Source organism: Oxyura jamaicensis, chromosome 17, assembly GCF_011077185.1.
Source record: "Oxyura jamaicensis isolate SHBP4307 breed ruddy duck chromosome 17, BPBGC_Ojam_1.0, whole genome shotgun sequence".
Lineage (NCBI taxonomy): Eukaryota > Metazoa > Chordata > Aves > Anseriformes > Anatidae > Oxyura > Oxyura jamaicensis.
Genome location: NC_048909.1, coordinates 11,144,082 through 11,164,479, shown reverse-complemented (window position 1 = coordinate 11,164,479; position 20,398 = coordinate 11,144,082). Strand labels below are relative to the sequence as shown.

The window sequence follows — 20,398 nt, the reverse complement described above, 5'->3', positions numbered from 1 at the left end:
CTGCGGTGGCTCTGGCCCACAGGGCCCCGGGCCTGCATGGCCGGACGGGGACACGCTGAGCTTCCAGCCCTCACTGCCACTCGGATTTTCCATTAGAACAGGGGGGAGATGTGCCATGGGCATCCCAGGAAGGCCGGTGGAAGCAGCTGGATCTTCAAACAGCAGGAGGACCGAGTGCCTGATCCCAGCCATGGTAACACATGGTGTGAACACAAGCCAATTGCAGCGTGATCTTCCTTCTCTCTCCCTAGTAAGCCATTAACCTTTCAGATGACAGCCCTGCAAACTAAATGACTGAACGGTTCCCAGGGTCAGCGCGAATCTACATTTTCAAAACCTGACATCAACAAGTAAAAGTTGTGACTGAAATCCTGGTCTCTCCGAGAGGAAGATTAAACGCCTGTGACACATCATCTGCAATCAGAATGCTCAATTTCCCAAAGTATCTGTCACAGATTGATAACATCCATGCAAAAAGTTAAGTGCAATTATGTCTGTCACTGTAAAACACACTTCAGCAGCACTGACTGACATCTTGCTTGCAGCTGACAAATTGTGAGAGGACTGTTTGAATGACGGCAGTAGAGGCTCCTGCAGCACCACGGGAAGGGATGTGAACTGTACCCACACACCAAAAAAGCCACACGGGCTCACAGTGCCACAACTGCAACAGGAGCCATCGCATAGGCAGCTGCAGAGCAAAGTGGCTTGAGGTTGGTGCCACATGCATCTGCAGAAGCGAAGGACTTGCTCACAGAAGGCTCAAAGTGGACTTGTGATGAAGAGGAGAACATGTCATTAAAACCCTCCTCCAGCTTATTCCCAGACAGAGCTTGAGCCAGTGAGGAGCTAAGCCCTAAAACACTGCTCAAATGCTTGCGACATGTGTTCTTCCAAATCCTCAACATGGGCACTGCCAGTCAGTGATAGGCTGAATGAAACAAAGGTATGTAGAAGAACAAATGAATTACCTGTCATTAGCACCTCTTCTTTTGGGGAAGGCTTACCTACTTGCTCCCCAAAGTGATGTCCCAGTGTAGCACTAGCAACAATTTTTACTGGAGAGTGCAAGCCTCAAATGCAGATACACTGAGGGAAGTTACTCTAAATTCTCACTGGTGACTCAAGTCAACAGAAGCAGTTCTTTAGCAGCAGCCTTCTAGGATGGGAAACTAAAAATGCATTTCTCTAGGCTGCCATTAGTGCCAAGAAGCCATTGCAAAATTTGGAGAGAAAAAAACGTAAAGCAGCTTGATGCCCTGCACAACAGCACGGTTGTGTTCCACAGTACAGCGTGCAGTCCTCACTGGGATGCGTGACGGCTGCAGTTAGAGACCATTCAGCCAGATGCCTGTAGTATTAAACACCAAGGAGAAGAAATGGCTAGAAAATAACATATGCAGTCCAGCAAGAATATCAAACAAAGCTTCCCCTTGTGCAGTTCTGATTGCGAGCCATAACCCCACGACACAGCAGAGGAAGCAGCATTGCTGATGCACAGCGAGCTGTGGAGGTCAAACTCCTGACACACAACAAAACTCCGACGTGCTGCCATCCACTGCCATCAGCAACTTGTACCACGGGTCAGAGGAAGGAACATGGCTGACACAGAAATAAAGACCTCTCACAGCGAGAAGTTCTTCCCTGCTCACTGGTATGGTTTACTTCTTTAGTTTATATCCAGTGTTAACACCCAAAGCACCCAAGCACACCATCTTAATTTAAAACTGCTTATAATGCTAGCCAGCAACTGAATAGCTTAAATACCTGACCAACCTAACAGCTGGATCTGCACAGAGCTCTGTTCTGCACTGCTCACCAGTTTTTGTCTTAGCACTTGCAGTAGCAGAGCTACTCACTGCAGTTCCTGTCAAAATATATCCACACAGAATAAAATGGCAAACTGGCTACCACTGTAATCTCCTATCTCTATGGTGATGTAAAAATAAGAGGTTACTTGTGACTACAATCTTCCACAAACATTAAACTTGAGTAACATCACATTGCTGATATAGTATTAGAAAAGGCTTTTCAAGTAGCATGTGTTTCCCGTAATAATGAAATATTTGCAGGATGCACCTTTATATATATTTCTATTTCTTAAAAAATATATTGGATAATAAATAATCAGAGTAAAAAACAGACATGAAAGATGCTTTGAAAGATCAGGAGGGTGGTGTAAAAGTTACCTGTAAATCATGCACCGGGCATGAGAGTGGAGCTGGCTACAGACAGGTGGTTTTTACTAGGAGGCATTAATGTAACATTCAATTATTCCACTGCATGCTGGCTGTTTTAACTCAGCCAAATTAGAATACATTTTATATTGACTATTTTGACATTTGCTTTATTTGGCAAGTAAAACAAAACTGATCCAATTTCCCTGCAGCCATTGTAAACCATAAACTGTACAACAAGAGGTTATAAAATATATAAGCCTTGTAAACACTTCTTTTCAGACTGTCGCTGATGCTCTGAGCTCTAATTTTGGCCCTGTTCCCAATAGCTCTGAAGCTGTTCTACAGCCTTCCCTGCTTGGCCATAAAGTGACCCTTCCACACTTAGTGATTAAGGACTGCCATCGATATTCTCTTGCTATGATAATTTTTCTCTTTATTTTGGAAATATGCCCAAGCAGGAATTTCTCGCAGACAGAAAATGAAGATCTGCGCTCTAATAATCATGACATCTCTTTCCCTGATATTACCTAGCCTTTGCCAGCATGCAACTTATGACCTACTCCTGACACTCACAGTACAATGAGCAGTCTGCTCTGCATATTCAGTGTCAACTGCAAGACTAGAGCATAGTGGTCTAAGAAAAAAAATAAATAAATAAAGGCCAGCACTTCAAACCATGAGTGGACTGATTTTGGAGAACAAGCAAAACTTGTCTCCCTCTGCATTAGGGACTGCATGAACAGTTCTCCCTTTCTTTGGTCAAGGAGTAGGAAACCAGCTTGGCTTCCACGTGTACTTGGAAGCTACAAAAATTTTACGCAGCACAAAACAAAGACAAGGTGTAGCTCTCTGACTGTTTCCATTCCTATGAAGGCTTTTTTTTTCCTTCTGACTTCTTTAATCATATGCATTTATGCAATGACAATCACAGGAACTTCCAATTAGGCAAACACTTGAAAGAATGACTCATTCCCTCACTATCAAATCAGACTACATAATTATTTGAACAAAGGTGTGCCCTTAGTCTTGACTCCACCATGCAGGTGCTTTGCTGCATCAAGCAGAAGATGCTGGAAAGCAGAAAACTCACCTCGGCAGGTTAGGAGCTGGTGTTGAAGACGGTACTTGGGAAGGAGTAGCAGGTTGTGAAGACTCATGGTTGCGGGGAACTCTGCCCATCCGGTACCAAATGCCCATGTTGTTCAACTCCCTGTGTAGTTGACGCAAAATGCATTAATGATACGAGCACATGCTGCACACATACACAGTTAGCAAACAGATAAACTTCACAAACACCTTGGATAGCAAGAACTACCTGAATTGTGGAAAAAAGGGTTAGTTACTTCCCACATCAAACTCAGTAACATTTGTACTTATGTAAATATTTCCAACGATGAGCTTCATCTCTTATAAACAACTACTTACCAATTACCGGAAAAGAAGATGCTTGGCACAACTACAAATATGGAAGCAGCTTCTAGAGCGAGGGGTACTTACCCTATGAATGTGTATTGAGGAGGGGCTTGCTTAGATCTACTCAGGATTCGGATATCACAGATTGCTGCCTCTGTAGAATCTCGAGGGATGAATTTAATGCATAGCCTCTTCTTTCTGAAAGCTACTTCTTCTGTAAAAAATAAATAAATAAATAAAAATATATTTTTTTTAAGCAAGACAAGGGTGTAAATATTATTTATTGTCTCTCCAGAAATTTGGCAGATAATTACAGCAGGAACCAGAGCCAAAGAACATATATGTCAGAAAACCAGACAGTGCAGTGCCATTCAACGACTGAAGGAGTTTTCTATGAGCTCCCTGTACACTGTGCAGGAATTGTTATTAGGCACTGTGATAAACCAATACTCCCTACTTCCCTTTGTAGAGAAAACAAGACATCATGCATGCCACAGCACACTGCACTACAGAACAGAAGTGGCAGGTGATTTTCCCACTTCCATATACTTCTCATATTCACTTCCTCTTTCCAAAGAAGCGTTTGACTCACTGGCCTGGATACCTAAGTATTTATTCTACAAACTCTGCTTCTAGGAACATACCTGGAAGCTGCTGACACAAGTGGACAGTTTGTTCTGAGAAGTGCTTCCGAACAGCCAAAGCAGGCAGAAAAACACTGTCACACAGAGCGGCTGACAGGATGTGAGAGTTGGAGAGGTGACTTTTACTAAGTGCTAACAACCTCTTCTGACTCCATCAGCAAGCACTGAAACGATACTCTCACTACATCTGCCCTGGTGTCTTTGCGGGGTTAAATCCAGGTTTTAAAAGCAGAATTGCCAGGATCCCCAAGGGGTAACTGGGCCGTGCTGACCTGTGTTCAAAGGGCAGATGAATCTCCTGCATGGTCCTTTCTTGCTGTGCATCACAGAGAAATTTCACTTGTTTCCATGTTACTCATTGTAAAAAACTAAAGCCCACAATTAAGGCTTATCCATAGGATGATTTCCTGTATAAGCCTACTATCTGTCTGCATGCAGGCACAAACTGTGTTCAGTTATGCGTCGCTTGCACAACAACATGTGGTACTGGCACACAGACGCAGATTTGCTCCACCTCACCCTAAAAACCTGTGGGACTCTCAATGTGAGCAGGGCGAGGTTTCCATTTGTGAACGCAGACAACTGAGAGACACGACAGAAGCTTTTACTGATAAAGTGAAAAAATCAAAAGTACGGACACTGAATGAAAATCTGAAAGCAACCAACGGGTAGAAACAAGCACTTGGAGAAGAATAAAAACCCTCCAGTTTAATATGAGTAAGTATTCTCCAGTTTAAAAATATGCCCTCACTTGAACAGATGGTAAGCAGTCCCGTCTCTGTAGGCTCCTGCTGTTTCGTAATCTTTACCTTGGAGAAAGCAATTCATCCTGGCCTTTGAAGCCTGCTGTCAGACCAGCTCCAACAAATGTACAGGCAGTGTGAGGTGTGTCAATACAGCATCTGTGCATGCAACTTCGGATTAACAGTGATGCTTTTTAGAGATATTAAACATCTACTTCCCTGAACTCTAATCCTTCTGCTTTGGTAAACTAGGGCTTTTGACTTACCTAAAACAGATTTAAGGAGTCCAGGCTTTAAGGCTTCCACATCTGAAAATTTTGTCAAGAACCACTAAAGAATGCTATATTTAATGTATTTATTACAAGTCATGCATCATTAGAGAAGAACATAGAAACATGTATAACCAAAAAATTTGGCTTTAAACAAAATTAGTGCCTCTTACTCGGCTTTCACAATATGTATAAAGCTGAGTATACTATTTGCTTTTGTCTTTGGTCTCTTTCACGCTTGGATAGAGTCTGCAGTCTGTAGCAAACTTGTTTAAGTGCCGGATCCATTAATTACTCATGCTTAACCACAGTTAATTTTAAGTAAACATATTATATACAGACAATCGAAATGTGTTCAGTCATGCTAATGGAGACAGGGATATGCACCACTTCATTAATACAGACATTGCCACTGTTTTAAAGATTGTATGGGTTGCAATTCAATGCATTTTAAATTAATTACAAAGTCCCTTCTCACCTCTCTACTCGGACTTCTACAAAAGCTACACGAACAGCTGACAACTGCCCAGTTCTCCCACGGGTGGGAATCTCCCATGCCGCATGTGCTAAGGAATTCTCCAGGAAAAGGGACGACCCATGGGCTCAGTAATGGGCTGCAGAGCCTTTTGCTTCTAGGTTACAGGTTCAAATCAGAACTGGGTTGGTAGTGACTGAAAAATGATCCTCATCTGCTGCAGATCCGGATGAATTACCCCCTGCAACGCAGGTCCATACACCTCCTTTCTGTTCGTAACCAGCCTGGATTTCTTTACTGGCAAGAACTGGTACCAGCCAGCCTATGCTCCTGTGTGGTAGCCATGCACTCAGCACCAGCACCCGGTGCTCCGCAGCCCTCCCAGACAGCTCCCACGGGGCTGGCCCCAGGCTGCTTTGCACCACGAGCCAAGAGCACACGAAGCCTGCTGCAGGCTGTGCTGTTGTGACTAGACATGGCTCCAACTGCTGCTGCCACAAGTCTCAGGGGATCCAAAGACCCCGTTCATGAGCAGTTTGCTTAAATGCTGCAGGAAAGCCATTTCTGCCTTGCAGAAATGAGGACAGTATTTCCCCTGGATGCCATACTTGTGGCTTCTCTCAGCAAGCTCAAACATATCCTCAGCACCACCTGCCAAGACCTGGGCTTTTGTTTGTTTGCAACAGGTGGTGAGAAGTCATGTGTGCGTGAGCACAGCCCCATGTGCACCCACTTTCCTTCTCGTACCTGTCTGTGAACACCCCCATCACAGCAGCTCTGTTCCCGTGAGGCCCAGTTTGCCCTTGCAAAAAGGAGGAATAAACTATTCCTGCTTGAGCGGGCGAGCTGGTGGCAGCCAGGCAGCAGTATTAACTAGCCTGGACTGTACAGGAAAAGAGCTACCCCTAAGGATGCCCCACAGAGCAGCACCCGGAGCATCCCGCTGCCTGGGACACAGCCCTGTGCCACCTGACAGGGCGGGCACCAAGACATGGCACTGCAGGAACCGACACCAACTTACGTGTATCAACGGTCTCCTGGATGGGGATGAAGCCCACAGGTAAAGTGTCCTTTATGTCAATGAGCTTCATATCAACCAAGACGTTGCCTAAATGACTCTTTGAAGAGAGAAAAGAAACAGTCAACTATTACAGCGTGATCCAGTTCAAACCCAGCTTTTATCCCCTTCTGAATCCCAAAAAGCTTTATCATTGTATCTGACCACTGAAAAAACATGCGAGGAGGTACCACGCCAACACCTGGAACTGTCCTTCCCGCAGGAACTACAGTGACTGAATATGAAATACCAGACAGCTTCTGGCATTCACAGATTCAGCTATCTTATCCATAGCTGTACTTCTGGATCCTCGGAAGAGGAACCCAACTCTTCCTTTTTGAAAACACGGCAGCTCAAGGTATCAGCTCCACCACCCCACCCACTACACAGGTAACGTTACTCCTCACGCTGCAAGAGCGACTCGACACTTCTGTGACAGCAATGGCAGAACGCATTACAGGAAGATGATTCCTGCAGACACAGCCAACGTTATTACATGCATTAGCTAATTAGTACTGAATAGACACAGTTCTAGCTCCAAGCTCAGGCGTGCTCCAGAAGAGCTGGCCATTTGGAATGAAGAGCTTCATTTAGAGTCCATATGAATTCTGAACTGATGCCTCACCCTGTTATCAAGGCTTGAAGAACTAAAAACACAATTCAGAATGACAGCCTCCACAATTGTTTAGAAACCAAATTTTCTTTGCAGTTAAAAGCCAACATTGCTCCCAGTAATCTGCATTCACGCGTTGAAGAAAAAGCCCTACTCTTCAGGTACCACACAGCCTTTACAAACAGAAATGCAACACAGAAAAATTAAGATTTCATCCTAAGCCATCGCACTTGCCAGTGTGTTTTACTGTTACTTGTTTCTAGGTACCTCCTTGATAGGTATTTTTTGTCTGGCAAACAATTTCATGCATATCTCTACTCTCTGGTTATTATTCTGAGCTATCTTAAAACATATTCGAATTCGTAGCCTTTGAACTAAGGGGAGATCAGGCCAGAGTTCGTTTTGAGGTTTTGCATTTCACAGTCAGCTCCCTGCACCCAGGCCCGCAGCCCTGACCACCAGCACACACGCAGGGCACATGTCCCCAGCTCACACAAAGCAACCGAGGCAGGAGAGCCCTTGGCTGCCTCCATCCCTCTGTTTGTGAGATGCACCATTCCAGGCCTCCTAGATGTGACATTTAAATACCAAAACCATCCTTATAATTTGTCAAATATTTTAAGCTGTTGAGAATGATTGTTCTGATAAAGGGACACTGCAGGCTGTCTCCATTATATGCCAAGTAACTATGCTGCATTCACTCTGCTAATAACATGTTCTTCAGGCCCAGTAGTTCCCGCTGTTCTGTAAAGAACAAACAAACAAAACAAAACAAACACCCCCATGCAGTAAAACCTGCAGCCCAAAGAGCAGCAATACATGAAGGTCCAGGCAGAGCCAGTGCTCTGCTAACTGTGGGCCCCAGGCTGGGCACAGCCCATCGCAGCCCTGCATGGCTGGGGCAGACCGAGGAGATGGAAAGCTCTGCTGGGCTGCTCTGGGACAAAGGTGCTGCTCTGCACCAGGAAAAAAAAGCTGCTCGTCAGCTCCCTCCTCCTCCCAGGCCACACAACCTGCATTTCCAACCTTCCCGCACACCGGGAACCAGGAGTGCTGGTCAGCTGTGTGCTCCGTGGGGGCTGGCAGGCTGGCTGCAACATCTACCGACCATCTCTGCCTCACAGAGAGGCCCCAAGCACACACAAAACCTACAGCCTTCAGCAGCATGAGCTGCACCTTCTGCTGAGTTTGGACAGAGGAGTGTCCTCAGGAGAGAACCCGCTCGCAGCTGTGAGCAGCCTGACAAAACTCAGGAAATCCACTGCCCAGAAAGAGAGGGAGCTCCCTGCCACCCCTCGGGGCTCGGCAGCAATGAGCCGCAGGAGCGCGGTCCCACCACAGCCCAGCCCGCGGCTGCTGCCCTGGAGCCCAGCAGCACCCACCTGGCACGGGCTGCGAGACAGCCCCGGCGTGGGACACGGCAGCTTGCACCGCTCCTCGCACATGCGTCTGCTGCGCAGCTGAGACCCCCCTCTCAATCCCCCCATCTAATTCACTCCTCATAAATATGAAGAGCATATTCCCATGCCATGCTGAGCAGATGATTCATGCCAAAGCCCAACAGGCACTGACTGGGGGGATTTACACTGTCTCCAGTAGCCAGTAGTTGCTACTATCCCATAATTATTTCTGACAACCTTGCATTTAAGGTGGCCACAGATAAACCTAATACCCAAATGATCACAAATCTTTCTGTTTAGTATCCTCCCTACCTACTCTGGTGCTTTTATTCCTGCTGCTGCAGGTGCTCAAGGATAAAAAACACAGTTACTGTCCATCCACCCGAGGAAGCAGTATTTCCCATAGCTCCGCAGCTTCATTTTAATCTGGAGAAAGTGGATGGAATAAAGGGCAAATGCTGGAAATAGGCAGGCCCTTGTTTTTCCTGTCAAGATCTGTGATGAGCCTCCAAAGTCACAGCCACTTTTCTGTTCCCATTGTTGGTACACACACAAAATGGTATCTCCATACCCTCGACAATTGTATCACTGTGAATATCCAGAACACCAAGAAAAGCAGAATTACCCACTAGATGGAGCGCATTCATTGTAGAATTAAATAGCTCCTCCAGAAAAGAGGAAGTCTTCACACTACCCTCAACTGAAAAATTAAATGAACACAGCAGAAGGCGTCAGGCTCTCGCTGCACATGGTCTCCTCCCTTCCACAGGAGATGTGGGCAGACATAAGCTCATTTCTGATCACTGGCAGTTGTTTAATAGCCATACTAGAAGATTACAAACATTGGGTAGTGTAAGCACAATGTAGACAAATTTTCAAGAATTAACACAAAAAGTAAGGAAAGAAAAGGTAATTCTGTAAGAAGACAGGGGTGATAGCCCTGGATTCAGAAACTAACATTTCCTTTGTCAACATTTTCTGCAGCATTTGCTTCTCTATGTAATTAGAGCTAGAAACCTAAGAGGATTTGGAGCGTGCAGCACCCACTGCTAGTGTAAGGGGGGTGCTGAAATGTAAACATTCACTCTTCTGCTGTTTTTGTTACAGATTTCGCCACTGATTTCCTTCCATGAAGAACATAAACAAAACACAAATATCTGGCCATTGCAGCTTGCCTCCTCAGTCACCAAAACACAGTTAAACGCCTGCTTGAATTATAACTGGCTCAATAAAATGAATCATCTTATGGGTAAGAACATACCAGGCACAGATGCAAATCATGCAGACACTCAGCAAATGGACTTACATTTTCTTTTGAAAATGATCTCGTGAAGCACAGGTATCGTGTGACCTTGGATTTAAATAAGCCATCTTTCCAGAGGTCAGCATCCAAACCATCTGCTGTTTGTGCAACCTGGAAAGAAGAGACAGAGGGAGAGAGGAGACATGTGAGCCAAGATAAAGTTAATATATGTGCAGTACTACTTCTTCAGACCTCTTCTAATTAACAGCAGCCCGAACTCTCACAGCATCTCATTAGTTTCTTCACAAGGTGCAGTGCAAAGAACTTCCAAAAGGAGGAATAAAAAAGTTCTAAAAATGCTGCCGCTTGGGAGTCCATTGATTAAAGATGCTCTGACAAAAGCTATTCTAATGAGGAAACAGCAACTTGGCTGCAATCTCCAAACAATAGTTTGGAAAAGTCAGCACATTGAGGCACTCATTACCGCCACAGTGCAGGGGCACTGCAAGCTGCGAGGAGGGGTCCATCCCAACAAAGCACAAGGTCCTCTGCAAAGCGATGGCCCCAGGGCTGACCAGGAGCCACAGCCACTTCTCCTGACAAAGGCTAGAACAAGAAGTACTCCCACAAAGATCTTTAAGCCTTTCCTTGTGATTTCACACATGATTTAAACCGGATTAAAATGTCACTTCAAAGGAGTGACATTTACAACAGTTACAACAGAGAGGCAAATCAAAGCCCTTGTGCCAGTCACCCCACCGCAGGACTGTGGCTGCTGTACCAGAGCACCTGCATTTCACTCCCTCAGGAAGATGAAAAACTCGGGTATGCCGTTTTCATACCTCAATTTCCCTTCTTTTTATGAAGACTTTGCTCTGCACACACAGCAGAGCTCTGGAGCAGACCCATCACCACAGAGAACAGCCCCTGTTCTCGCTGCACAGGAGGGTACATCTGCTGCCTTCCCCGGGACTTACAACAACAGGTGACTTTTGAGATGGCAGCATGACACCTCAGTTGACACCACCTCCTTTAGAGCTAGCTGCCCCAAAGACACCTGATTCTGCCAGCTGAAAGGCAGGAAGTCTCCAGCACGGGCATGCACAAGCTGGCACCTCCGCCTTCCCAGAGGAGTGAGCCTGGCAGTGTTATGCCCTGACTCAGCATTGAAAAAATCCTCAAAAAGCAATAATAATAAAAAAAAAAAATCACACCACAAACCCTTCTAGGCAACGTCCCTGCAATTCTAACTCCTCAAATTTCAAAGCGGTTGAAGTTAGCTTCCCAGTGAGTCACCAAGCACTCCGCTCCTCTTTGGAAAGGTGCTGGGGCTCTCTCCCTGCCGCCCTGCTCCCGCCTGCCACAGGGAAGGCATCCCTGCAGAGTTGGGGCTTGAGCCCCTGGGCTCCTCTGGCACCTCCCTGCCCAGCCAAACCGCTGCCTACCATCAGCGCCACGCAGCACGCACCCCTAACCACTGCTCTTGCAGTGTTTAGGGCAATACAAGCAGCAAAACAGAAAGCAGCCAGGGCAAAGACCTCACCAGCTCCCCATGGGCACGCCAAGCAAAGCCATGCCTGCTGCTGCTGAAATGCAACACTCGCCGGTGCTATCCCTAGCGATTAATCCCGAACGCTGCAGCTCCACACCATCCTTCTGAAGCCTCCTTCCAAGCCTGGAGAATGTAAGCATGCATTAACTTGTCAGAAAACTCACAGGGAAAGAAAACACAGTAATATAAACAGGAAACATCTTACATCATCTGCTAGGCTCCTGCAGGCAAGGAGGATCCCCACCACCCCTGGAAGCAGAACCGTGCCTGAGCTGCGCTGCTGTGCGAGGGCAACGTGCCCATGGTGGGGTAAGCGAGGGGAAGGGAGGTGGAGACACCGCGGCAGGCCTGTCCCAGCAGGATGGGTGCTGAGCAACCCCAGCCCACGTCTTCCCTGCTTCGGTAAGGGGCAAGGAACATGCAGGATGGTGGAGATGGTGCCCAACACCCTGGGCACATTTCTATCCTGGCCGTACCGAGGGAGAAGTGGGGGTGGTACCCCCAGATCTGGGCTGGCTCCCGTGTGGCTGCTCCAAACATCTTCCCACCCCATTGTCTGCAACGACCACCAACAGCGGGAGGGCATCCCGGCGTTCACCAACTCCAGAGACATGCCTGCAAAGTGTAGGCACAGGCTCTTCCAGTCCACAGCCCATGCCCTGCTGTAAGGAGCTGTCTGGGCCCAGAGGACCAGGAGGGGTACGGACAGAGAACAAGGGAGCAGAGGGGGCAGGGACGGGCCACAGAGGGAAGTGGAACATGGAGCTGAACAGTCAGGTGCCTGCCCGCCTGGCACAGCGCCTTCCCACCCCACAGGGGAAGGTCATTCTCAGAGCTGAAGACATTCCTCAAGCGCACGCCACGAACAGCTGGACGTAGAGGAGTGGCACGCGGTAGGCAAGGCGTCTCCCAGCCCGCTCCTCCAGCCGCGCAGCGCCCTGCAGCCGGCATGCTGTTACTGGCAGCCCTGGGCCAGCTCTTTTGGCAAACGGGCACGCTGAACTGCCTGCCCCTTGGCAGGGGCTGCCCCCACTCCTGCCCCAGCACAGCAGCCCCGGACCAACCCACAGCACCGAGCTGGCCGAGCCTGCAGTGAGAGGCAGCAGCGCGGGAACCACACCTCCCTGCCGTCCCCAGACCTCCACCCATCTCTCCTCCCTTTCCTCCCCACCTCTGGGCTCAGCCTTGCCAGTTTGGGCAGATTTTCAGGAATCTACACTCAGACACATTCCATGTGCGTTGGCAAAATCCGGTCTTTGGTGCTTCACTATTAAAAGATCTGGAGAAACGCAGAGCCTGGTACTGCTGCAGGCCACGTGTTGCCCACGGCTCACAACTTGCTACAGTCTATGCCCTCTGCATTCAGCAGTAGGCTTCTGCATGCTTGGTTTTGTGCTTTGAGATACTATAGGCTGGGTTCCAGAGAGGTCGTGGGGAAGTGGTGCCCCCACACACCACGTGCAGCCGACTTGTGCAGAGGAGCCACAGCCCAGACATCCAGGCAAGAGGAGCACAGCCCCATGCTCACCTCTCCCACGGGTCTGGGCACAAGGACATCTTGTGTCCCCTGGAGCAGCCACATCACAGCAGGTGCTGTGCAGTGGAAGGACACCGACGGCAGTTCCTGGGGGGCCCAGCACAGCCCCCAGGCACAGAGCCACGCTGCTGCTCTGCCACACGCACGGCTGAAGGAGGAAACGTGTGGAAGCCACACATCAGGTAAAGCACCTGCAGCCAGCAGACACTTCACCACTGCCTACAGCAGGGACCACTGGCCCCGGGTCAAAAGAGCCCCTTGTAAACACAAAGCAAAACAGAAAAATCAGAGGAAAGGCAGCCTCCGCTCTGTGCCCCCTAGGAGAGAGCAACCCACATTCACAAGCATTATTACAACACCACTGTAATTGGATTAAGCCACAGGAAGAATCTTTTATCTTGTTTAGTTTAAACTGTGCTAGTGCTAAAGTTCCCTATTAAACCTCAGACAGGCTATCTGGGGTGAGCACACTCTCTGCCCAGTCGTTTAGGCAGAATGCAATTCTGTTATCACAACTCTCACATTGTCCCATGCTCCTTTATCAGGGCAAGCAGCTAATTACACAGCCTGGCTCACACAGGTAATCAGCACTCAGAAAAATGCAGTAAATGCAAAAACCCCTCCAGGTCTCTCAGGAGCCTTTTCACACACACACACACCACCCCTTATTTCAGCCTGATCCATTTTCTTCCTCCTCACACTGTACCGGGCATCCTGTACAGTGATCCAGTGATCATACATGATCCAGAGCTGTAAACGTGTGAGCAAAGCTGCAGTCGATGGGTTTCCACTCTCAGTTAATTACACAAGCTGTGTGACACTGAAAACCCAAGGTGTGACGTGGAGCAGCTGGAGCAGCATACACAAAAAGGGACCACAGGCCACATCTTCCCATGCAGTACTCTGCAAGGTCAGTATTTCATGGTGTTTCACTGTTTGGGACACTCATTTTATAGGCAAAAAAAACAATCATGTTGGTGACTATACAGCAACTAATCCAGGGAACAAGCAGCCGTTAAACTGTGACCTCCATCCACCCATCCACATATTTATCTCTACTGTACCCAGCTGCCTTTTCCTGCTGCCCAGCCTCCTGCCAAAGCTTAATTTAGAGGTTTGCATTCTGTCCATCAAAATTGCCCTTGCAATTTCAGCTGGTTGTGAAGCTATTTGCTTCCCAATCTGGAGCTTCTCATCATTATTGTGCAGTGCTGATATGTGGGATTAAACAGCTGATGTGGGATCCATTTATTCAGAGATGTAATTTGCGTGATACTTAGGAATCCTTCAGGATAAATGTTACTAGGATCAGTAAATTTGCTTGCCACAGTGGCCAGCTGTTTCTGAAAACCTCTCCTCCAGGTAATTATGCTCCTCTTGGAGCACAGATGAAGTGGCTTGACTGCACCCACAAACCTCCACAGAGCAAATGCACTGCTAAGTACCTTGGGCTGAGAGGGGGGCAGCTGGTTACCAAATTACTCCTTAAAACAGGTCTGATGGCAAGCCCTCTCTGGAAGAGATGCCATTCCCAGCAAAGCAAAGCCTCATTAATGCAGAACCAAAGCATTAGCAACAGCAGCTGAAATAGCTCTACTTACTACATCATAACCTGTCGGTGCACGGTTCCGGGATGCGACCACACCAACACCCGTGATGGGATCCATCGGCAAGTCAGGCAACGCATCGGAGAGGTCTCGCACTTCAGGCATCATGGACTGATCCTGAAAGAAAGGCACAGAATTAAAGGGCTGCTGGGCAGAGCACCTCAGAGGAACAGAGAGCACCAAGAGCCTGCGTGCGTGCATGCCACAGTGCTTGTGCTGAAACGCCACAGACTGCCAAGTTAAACACAGGATTAGGCCAGACACACCTTCTGCACCTTCATTTGTTTTTGATAAGAAGGTACATTCGTGCAATGCCCAACAGGTTTGGAATTTGGGCCAGCAGCCTCTTCTGAGATTAATTTCACTGTTTCTAGGATATTTAGCATGAGCTGGTCTCCATCTACCAATGATGGGAAAACCCAAGTTCATCCCTTCCCTCCCAGATAAAGAGGAATTTCCATCCCCAAGTCAGGCTGGTTGAAGTAGCTCTGCCATTTTAAGCAGCAAGCAATCTGCTGGTAATGGCTTCGTTATGAGGTTCCCCATTCAACCCAGGCACTGGGCACAGCGAGGGTTCCCCGGCGAGCCTTCAGTCTCACCGCACCCTCCTGAATGCGACCGCTTTCACGTATCAGCACAGATGTATCTGGCACTATATGCAAAACTCTGCTTGCTGCAGGGAGCTGAGCGCCAGGGGAACACAGAGGAAGCAACACAGGATGGTCTGATGCAAAGCAGACGGAGGCCTGAGCATCTTCCAGGAACAAGGGAGAAGAGTGCTGAATGCTTCAGGGAAAAGAGACACAAAGAGGGAGAGAAGCGGGTGAAACCAACCCATTTGGAGAGATGCTGCTACTGGAAGCAGGGGGGGAGGACAAGAAAGCTGCCAAAATAGCTCACTGAGGAGGAGGAGGAAAGGTGCCACTGCCTCAGCATGTGGTCTGCAGAGGCAGGCAGCCGGAGCCAGAGCTCTCTGGCTCCCGGGAAGGACTGCCCCGGGACGCCGCCCCCCATGCACCTGCAGACAGAAGGGCACCACCGCGTGTGAAGGAGCACCGCCGCCCAGCAGCCAGACAAGCAGAGACCCAGAGCTACCTCATTCAGTTCCCTCTTAAGAGCAATGAAACCCAGCGTTTCTAGGCCACGAAGATGGCTAGTTACTTACTGCTTCTAGAAAAGGCAGAGGTGAGTGCTGGTGCCAGTAGGACCTGGGTTTACACTTCACAATGCCCAGTCTGAACAAACATCGTGCTGCAGGCAACAAAAAAAGAGCAAGTCCGGTCCCTGTGTAAATAACAATGCCACACAAACAAGCAGACTGCCTGAAGTGTCCAAAACAACGGAAACAAGTGCTCAAAATGACGAAAATACCATTGCCAATGAACCAAATCGAGGACACAGCTTTGCTTCAGCACCTGGTAAGCATCCAGCACACACACAGCAAACGGAAGCAGGCCCACTTTCTTACCCCATGATTTTAGCTTCCAAAGCACAACCAGAAGGGCACCCTGAACCCTACCTGCTCGCCCCCTTCCCTTCACTACAGTCTCCACTTTGTCAGGGTCAGCAGGGAACAAAGGGCTCTGTGCAGCTAACAATGCCACCGGGTGCTGCTCAAAGCCAGCACTGCTGCACCGTGCCCACGAGCTCCTCAAAATACCTCGCAAATAATCCAGAAACAATTGCCTAAAACGTGCAGAACTGAGCAAACATAATGTGATTTTAATAAAGAGCTTGCAATCTGTTCATACGAATGCGTGTTTTCTGAAACTTTTCCAAGTCACTCACAATAACGTGATGACTTGCTATTACACACTGGAAGGAGCTGGGGGATGACGGATGCCGATACCAGCTTCTGTAAGACCGCTTGGAGCTGCGGTCCCGGTAAGCGATGGTGTTCCCCAGTGCACCAAAGAACGGCACACAGCGGATTCCAGCACTATGGGAGCTGTGCGGAGGACCGAGGATGGGGAGGGCTCGGCGGAGGCGCAGCACTCACCCCCCTCCCCCCCCCCCCCACCGCTGAGCCCAGCCCGAAGCTGCCCTCGGCCCAGGGAAGAAAGGCACCTCTGTCGCACAGCTCTGGAGGGCCGGACACACGGCACGGCAGGGGGAGGGGAGAGGAAACCGCATCAATCCGCACTTTGTCAGGGCTCACACAAAGCCCCTGCATGGCGGAAACGGCGGAGGCCACGCATGAAGGCGCAGGGCTTCCTGCCTGGGGCACAGGCGGAAGGCACGGCGAGGCGCAGGAGGGGCAGCAGAGGGGGGCAGCGGGTGAGGCAGTGCAGGTACAGCCACCGAGGGCGGCTTCCCGGCCCGCAGCTGGTACCACGGATGCATCTGGAACAGATACAGAGCAGCAGAAACCAATCTGTGCACCTGGATAAACGTTCTTCTGAGCTCTGCACAGGTCAAAGAGGAGTTTCTGGCTGGGCAATCATACCGACGATTAGTTACATCTCACTTCTCCCTCAGGGCGCTTGCTGAAGTTTGGTTTCTTTTCTAGCACGCCTTTGAACTTAAAAATAATAGAAAAACCAAACAGTGAAAGAACAGACTAAATCAAGGAGAGGGATTCTATAAATACTCCTATTAGACAGCTTGTTATTTTAATGAAGCTCTCTTTAAACAACGTAAGTTTGACCTATACGCCTGCCTAGCATCGTGGTGGCTGGGAACTCAAAGCAGCTGACCAGGGAACAGCCGTCACCATCCCACGCTCAGCTCTGCTCGCCGAGCTCTCTGAGGGCCTCTGCTGCTCCTCCTGCTGCATGGTTGTTCTGGGAACAGCCCGCAACAATTACAGGAACATTCTTCCCATTAGCTGGGAGCATGCTCCTTGGAGGTTCCCAGCTGCAGGGCCACATCCAGCTCCCAGCACCAAGGGGAAGCCGGACACGAGCCCCAGGACAGGATGTAACGCCAGCCCCACTGGGACTGCTCAGACAGAGCCAGCAGGGAGAGGCCGTGCCTGCACCGAAGACGCCCGCACAGCTGCACGCATCCTGCTGACACCAGTCCCGCATGCAGGGCAGAGCGGGATGCCCGCAGGACGAGGCACAGATTTTGGCTGCAGCACTGCCAGCTTCACTCTGAACACCTCTGGCAGCCCTGAGCCAGCTGTGCCTGTGGCACAGGGGGCAGGTGTGGGGGTCCTGGGCAGCCTGATCCCACTTGCGTGGCCCCAGCCCAGGCGGGCCCCCGGAGGCGCCTCCGCAGGCACGCAGCGCAGGCTGGGGTACAGGCTCTGCGCCCTGCCAGGCCGGCAGGAACACCACCCACACTCGGCAAGCTCTGCATAGGGTTTCACACTGCTGCAGGTCAGCAGTGCCGCGTCTTCCATGTGGCGGCCCGAGAAAGCATGAAGATTCCCTCTCCGGAGCAGCAGGCAGGAGTATCAGAAACTGACCTTCCTGGAACAAACGCCAGCAAAACCAGCCCAGCCCACCAGCGAAGCAAGCACTCCTGCTCCAACCCCAGCAGCAGCCACTCCGCAGGCAGCGGGGACCAGGCAGGCTCCACGCAGAGCAGCAAGCCGAGGGTCTGCAGGTCTCCGTGCTGGGAAGCCCTCGGCCCACGGAGCAGAGGCCTCGTACGCGAGGCAGAGGAAGCGGCCTTCCGTCTGGCCCTACCGCCGCCCAGCCCGCAGGGCAAGCGCAGGCACGGCGCAGAGGGGGTGCAGACCGCAGCACAACCCCCGAGGTTGTCTATTTCCATCCTTTCTGCATTCTCTCACCAGTGCTCTCGCTGGCTCGTCTCTCATTTTATTAGTTCATCCTAGGCAAACTTTTCTGCTGGCTTCACTGTCCACTTAGAGCATTACACAAAGGCAACCTGACCACACACACTGCTGAGCTTTGGCTGGGACACATGCATAACAAAGGAACACAGTTTTAGAAATAAAAGCATTATTTTGAGTTTGTAGAGCACTATCCCCTCTTGATGTTCCTTTTCAGCAAGTGAGGCAAGCTCAGGAGCAGGTGGACAGATCATGCCCGGGATGTTATCTGCCATAGAAACTCCATGCTGCCAGCAAAGCAGGCCAAGTCCTGAAGTTAAACAGGAGTTTCAATAACAGTTGAAGTTGGGATGGTCTTACTGGTTCTTCCCTCAGCTGCAAGCCCTACACTTTGACGTTATCTGGCTCTTCCCACAGAGCAGAAAACCATGAGCTAAGGCAAAACCGAAAAAAAATTATCAACTACCTAAGCTCCTGCACTGTTAGGAAATAATCCTATCAAACCAGAGCAGACACGCTGCTGAGACACTCATCCACGTGCTCGGGTTATCGCTGCATCATCTCGTGAAGGAGGCGGGTGCTGCCGGCACAGCACGGACTGCTCGGAGGTTGCCCTGGTGTTCCTCTCCGCACGCCTGGTCCTCCCACCAGGGCTGCCAAGCCCCAGGAACCGGACACAGCCCCTGCTGGCCTGCTATTTCTGCTCCTGAAGCACAACTGTTTGAGTCAGAAAAGAAACAGGAGACCGCGGCAGGACATGCAGCTGGGACCCCCAAAGCCTCGGTCACAAGCAGACAGAACCTCAGCGTCAGCTCTCACCAAACGAAGGCACGTCCGGGACCGTCCCCACACCAACCCCCCACCCTCCGGCCAGCCGTCCCCAGCTCGGTGCAGAACTGCCGCAGCTTGTGACCAACCTCAATGGAAACAGGAACCTCGGCCTGGAGCGAGCAAAACCCAGATCTCGTATTGCTTCACAGCAGGTGGGCAGTCATTTGCAAGGAGTGTCCTATTTCAAACCAAAATAGATTTCCATACACAGATGACCTTCTACCAGGGTAGCAAAATTTAAATGACATTCAGTTCAGTTATTTCTGTCTCGGTACCTGTGTGGACAAGTCCCCGGCAGCTACAGTGCCTTAAAGCTTGGGACTCACTTAGAGAAACGTGCACTGCAGAACTGGAACATTTTGTTTTTATTTTCACGGCTCCAGAACCTCAAATGAAGCCTTCATCCCAGTATGCTGAGAAAATACAATAGGTAAAGCAGAGAATTACAGGGATGACACTGAAGCGCACTGCTGACCTGCCATGGGACCTGACAGGCTCCACCAAGGCTTGCGTTTGCACACTCTCACTGGGTTTAAAATAAATACAGGATGGAGAAATGTAAATTTTAACGTGACCAGCTGAACGCCTTCTGACGTCCAGCTCTCCCATTTCAGCTGAGGACCCAGCTGCTGTTGCAATGACCGTGAGCATCCCAACTTAGAGAAAGCAAAGCAAACACTAAAGCTCTGTGGATCTTTGAGAACCCTTCCAGAAACCACAGTGAAAACTCCTAAACACTGGCAATGTAAGAGGTGAGTAAATAAAACTCGGGCAGCTCAGTGTCCCCTTCCTGGCTCATAAAGACAAACAGCGTGTGTTCATCGCTTCCAGCTAAGCAGAAACCTCTGAGAAGGGGTGAGGGAGAAAAACGAGCAATAAAGCAAATCCACACCACAAACACCTGCAGCAACAGACCAAAAGAAACGCGGTATTTGGGGTATTTTCTGTAACTGGGCACATAACACTCGCAGCAAGCTCTTTGCTAGGCCGTGGCACGAGGACTCGCTTAGACCCCGCGACCGCCGAGGCTGCGGCTGCCCAGCAGCCCCCAGCAGCCCCGCCCGGCCCGGCCGCACGCGGTGCCCCCCCCCC

At 49.7% G+C, this 20,398-nt stretch overlaps 1 protein-coding gene across 4 annotated transcripts in view; it reads right to left on the bottom strand.

Annotated features, from left to right (window-relative positions):
• Positions 1-20,398, bottom strand: part of MVB12B (multivesicular body subunit 12B) — a 62,356-nt gene that overhangs the window by 41,462 nt on the left and 496 nt on the right. The window contains exons 1-7 of one of the 4 annotated variants that reach the window (XM_035341339.1): positions 20,132-20,192; positions 15,899-15,984; positions 14,728-14,850; positions 10,101-10,208; positions 6,746-6,842; positions 3,678-3,807; positions 3,271-3,390 (exon numbers count right to left, since the gene is read on the bottom strand). In XM_035341339.1, coding sequence (XP_035197230.1) covers positions 3,271-3,390; positions 3,678-3,807; positions 6,746-6,842; positions 10,101-10,208; positions 14,728-14,841 — 569 coding nt within the window. In that variant the 5' untranslated portion in view covers positions 14,842-14,850; positions 15,899-15,984; positions 20,132-20,192. The other 3 variants (XM_035341336.1, XM_035341338.1, XM_035341337.1) reach the window with 3 other exon arrangements.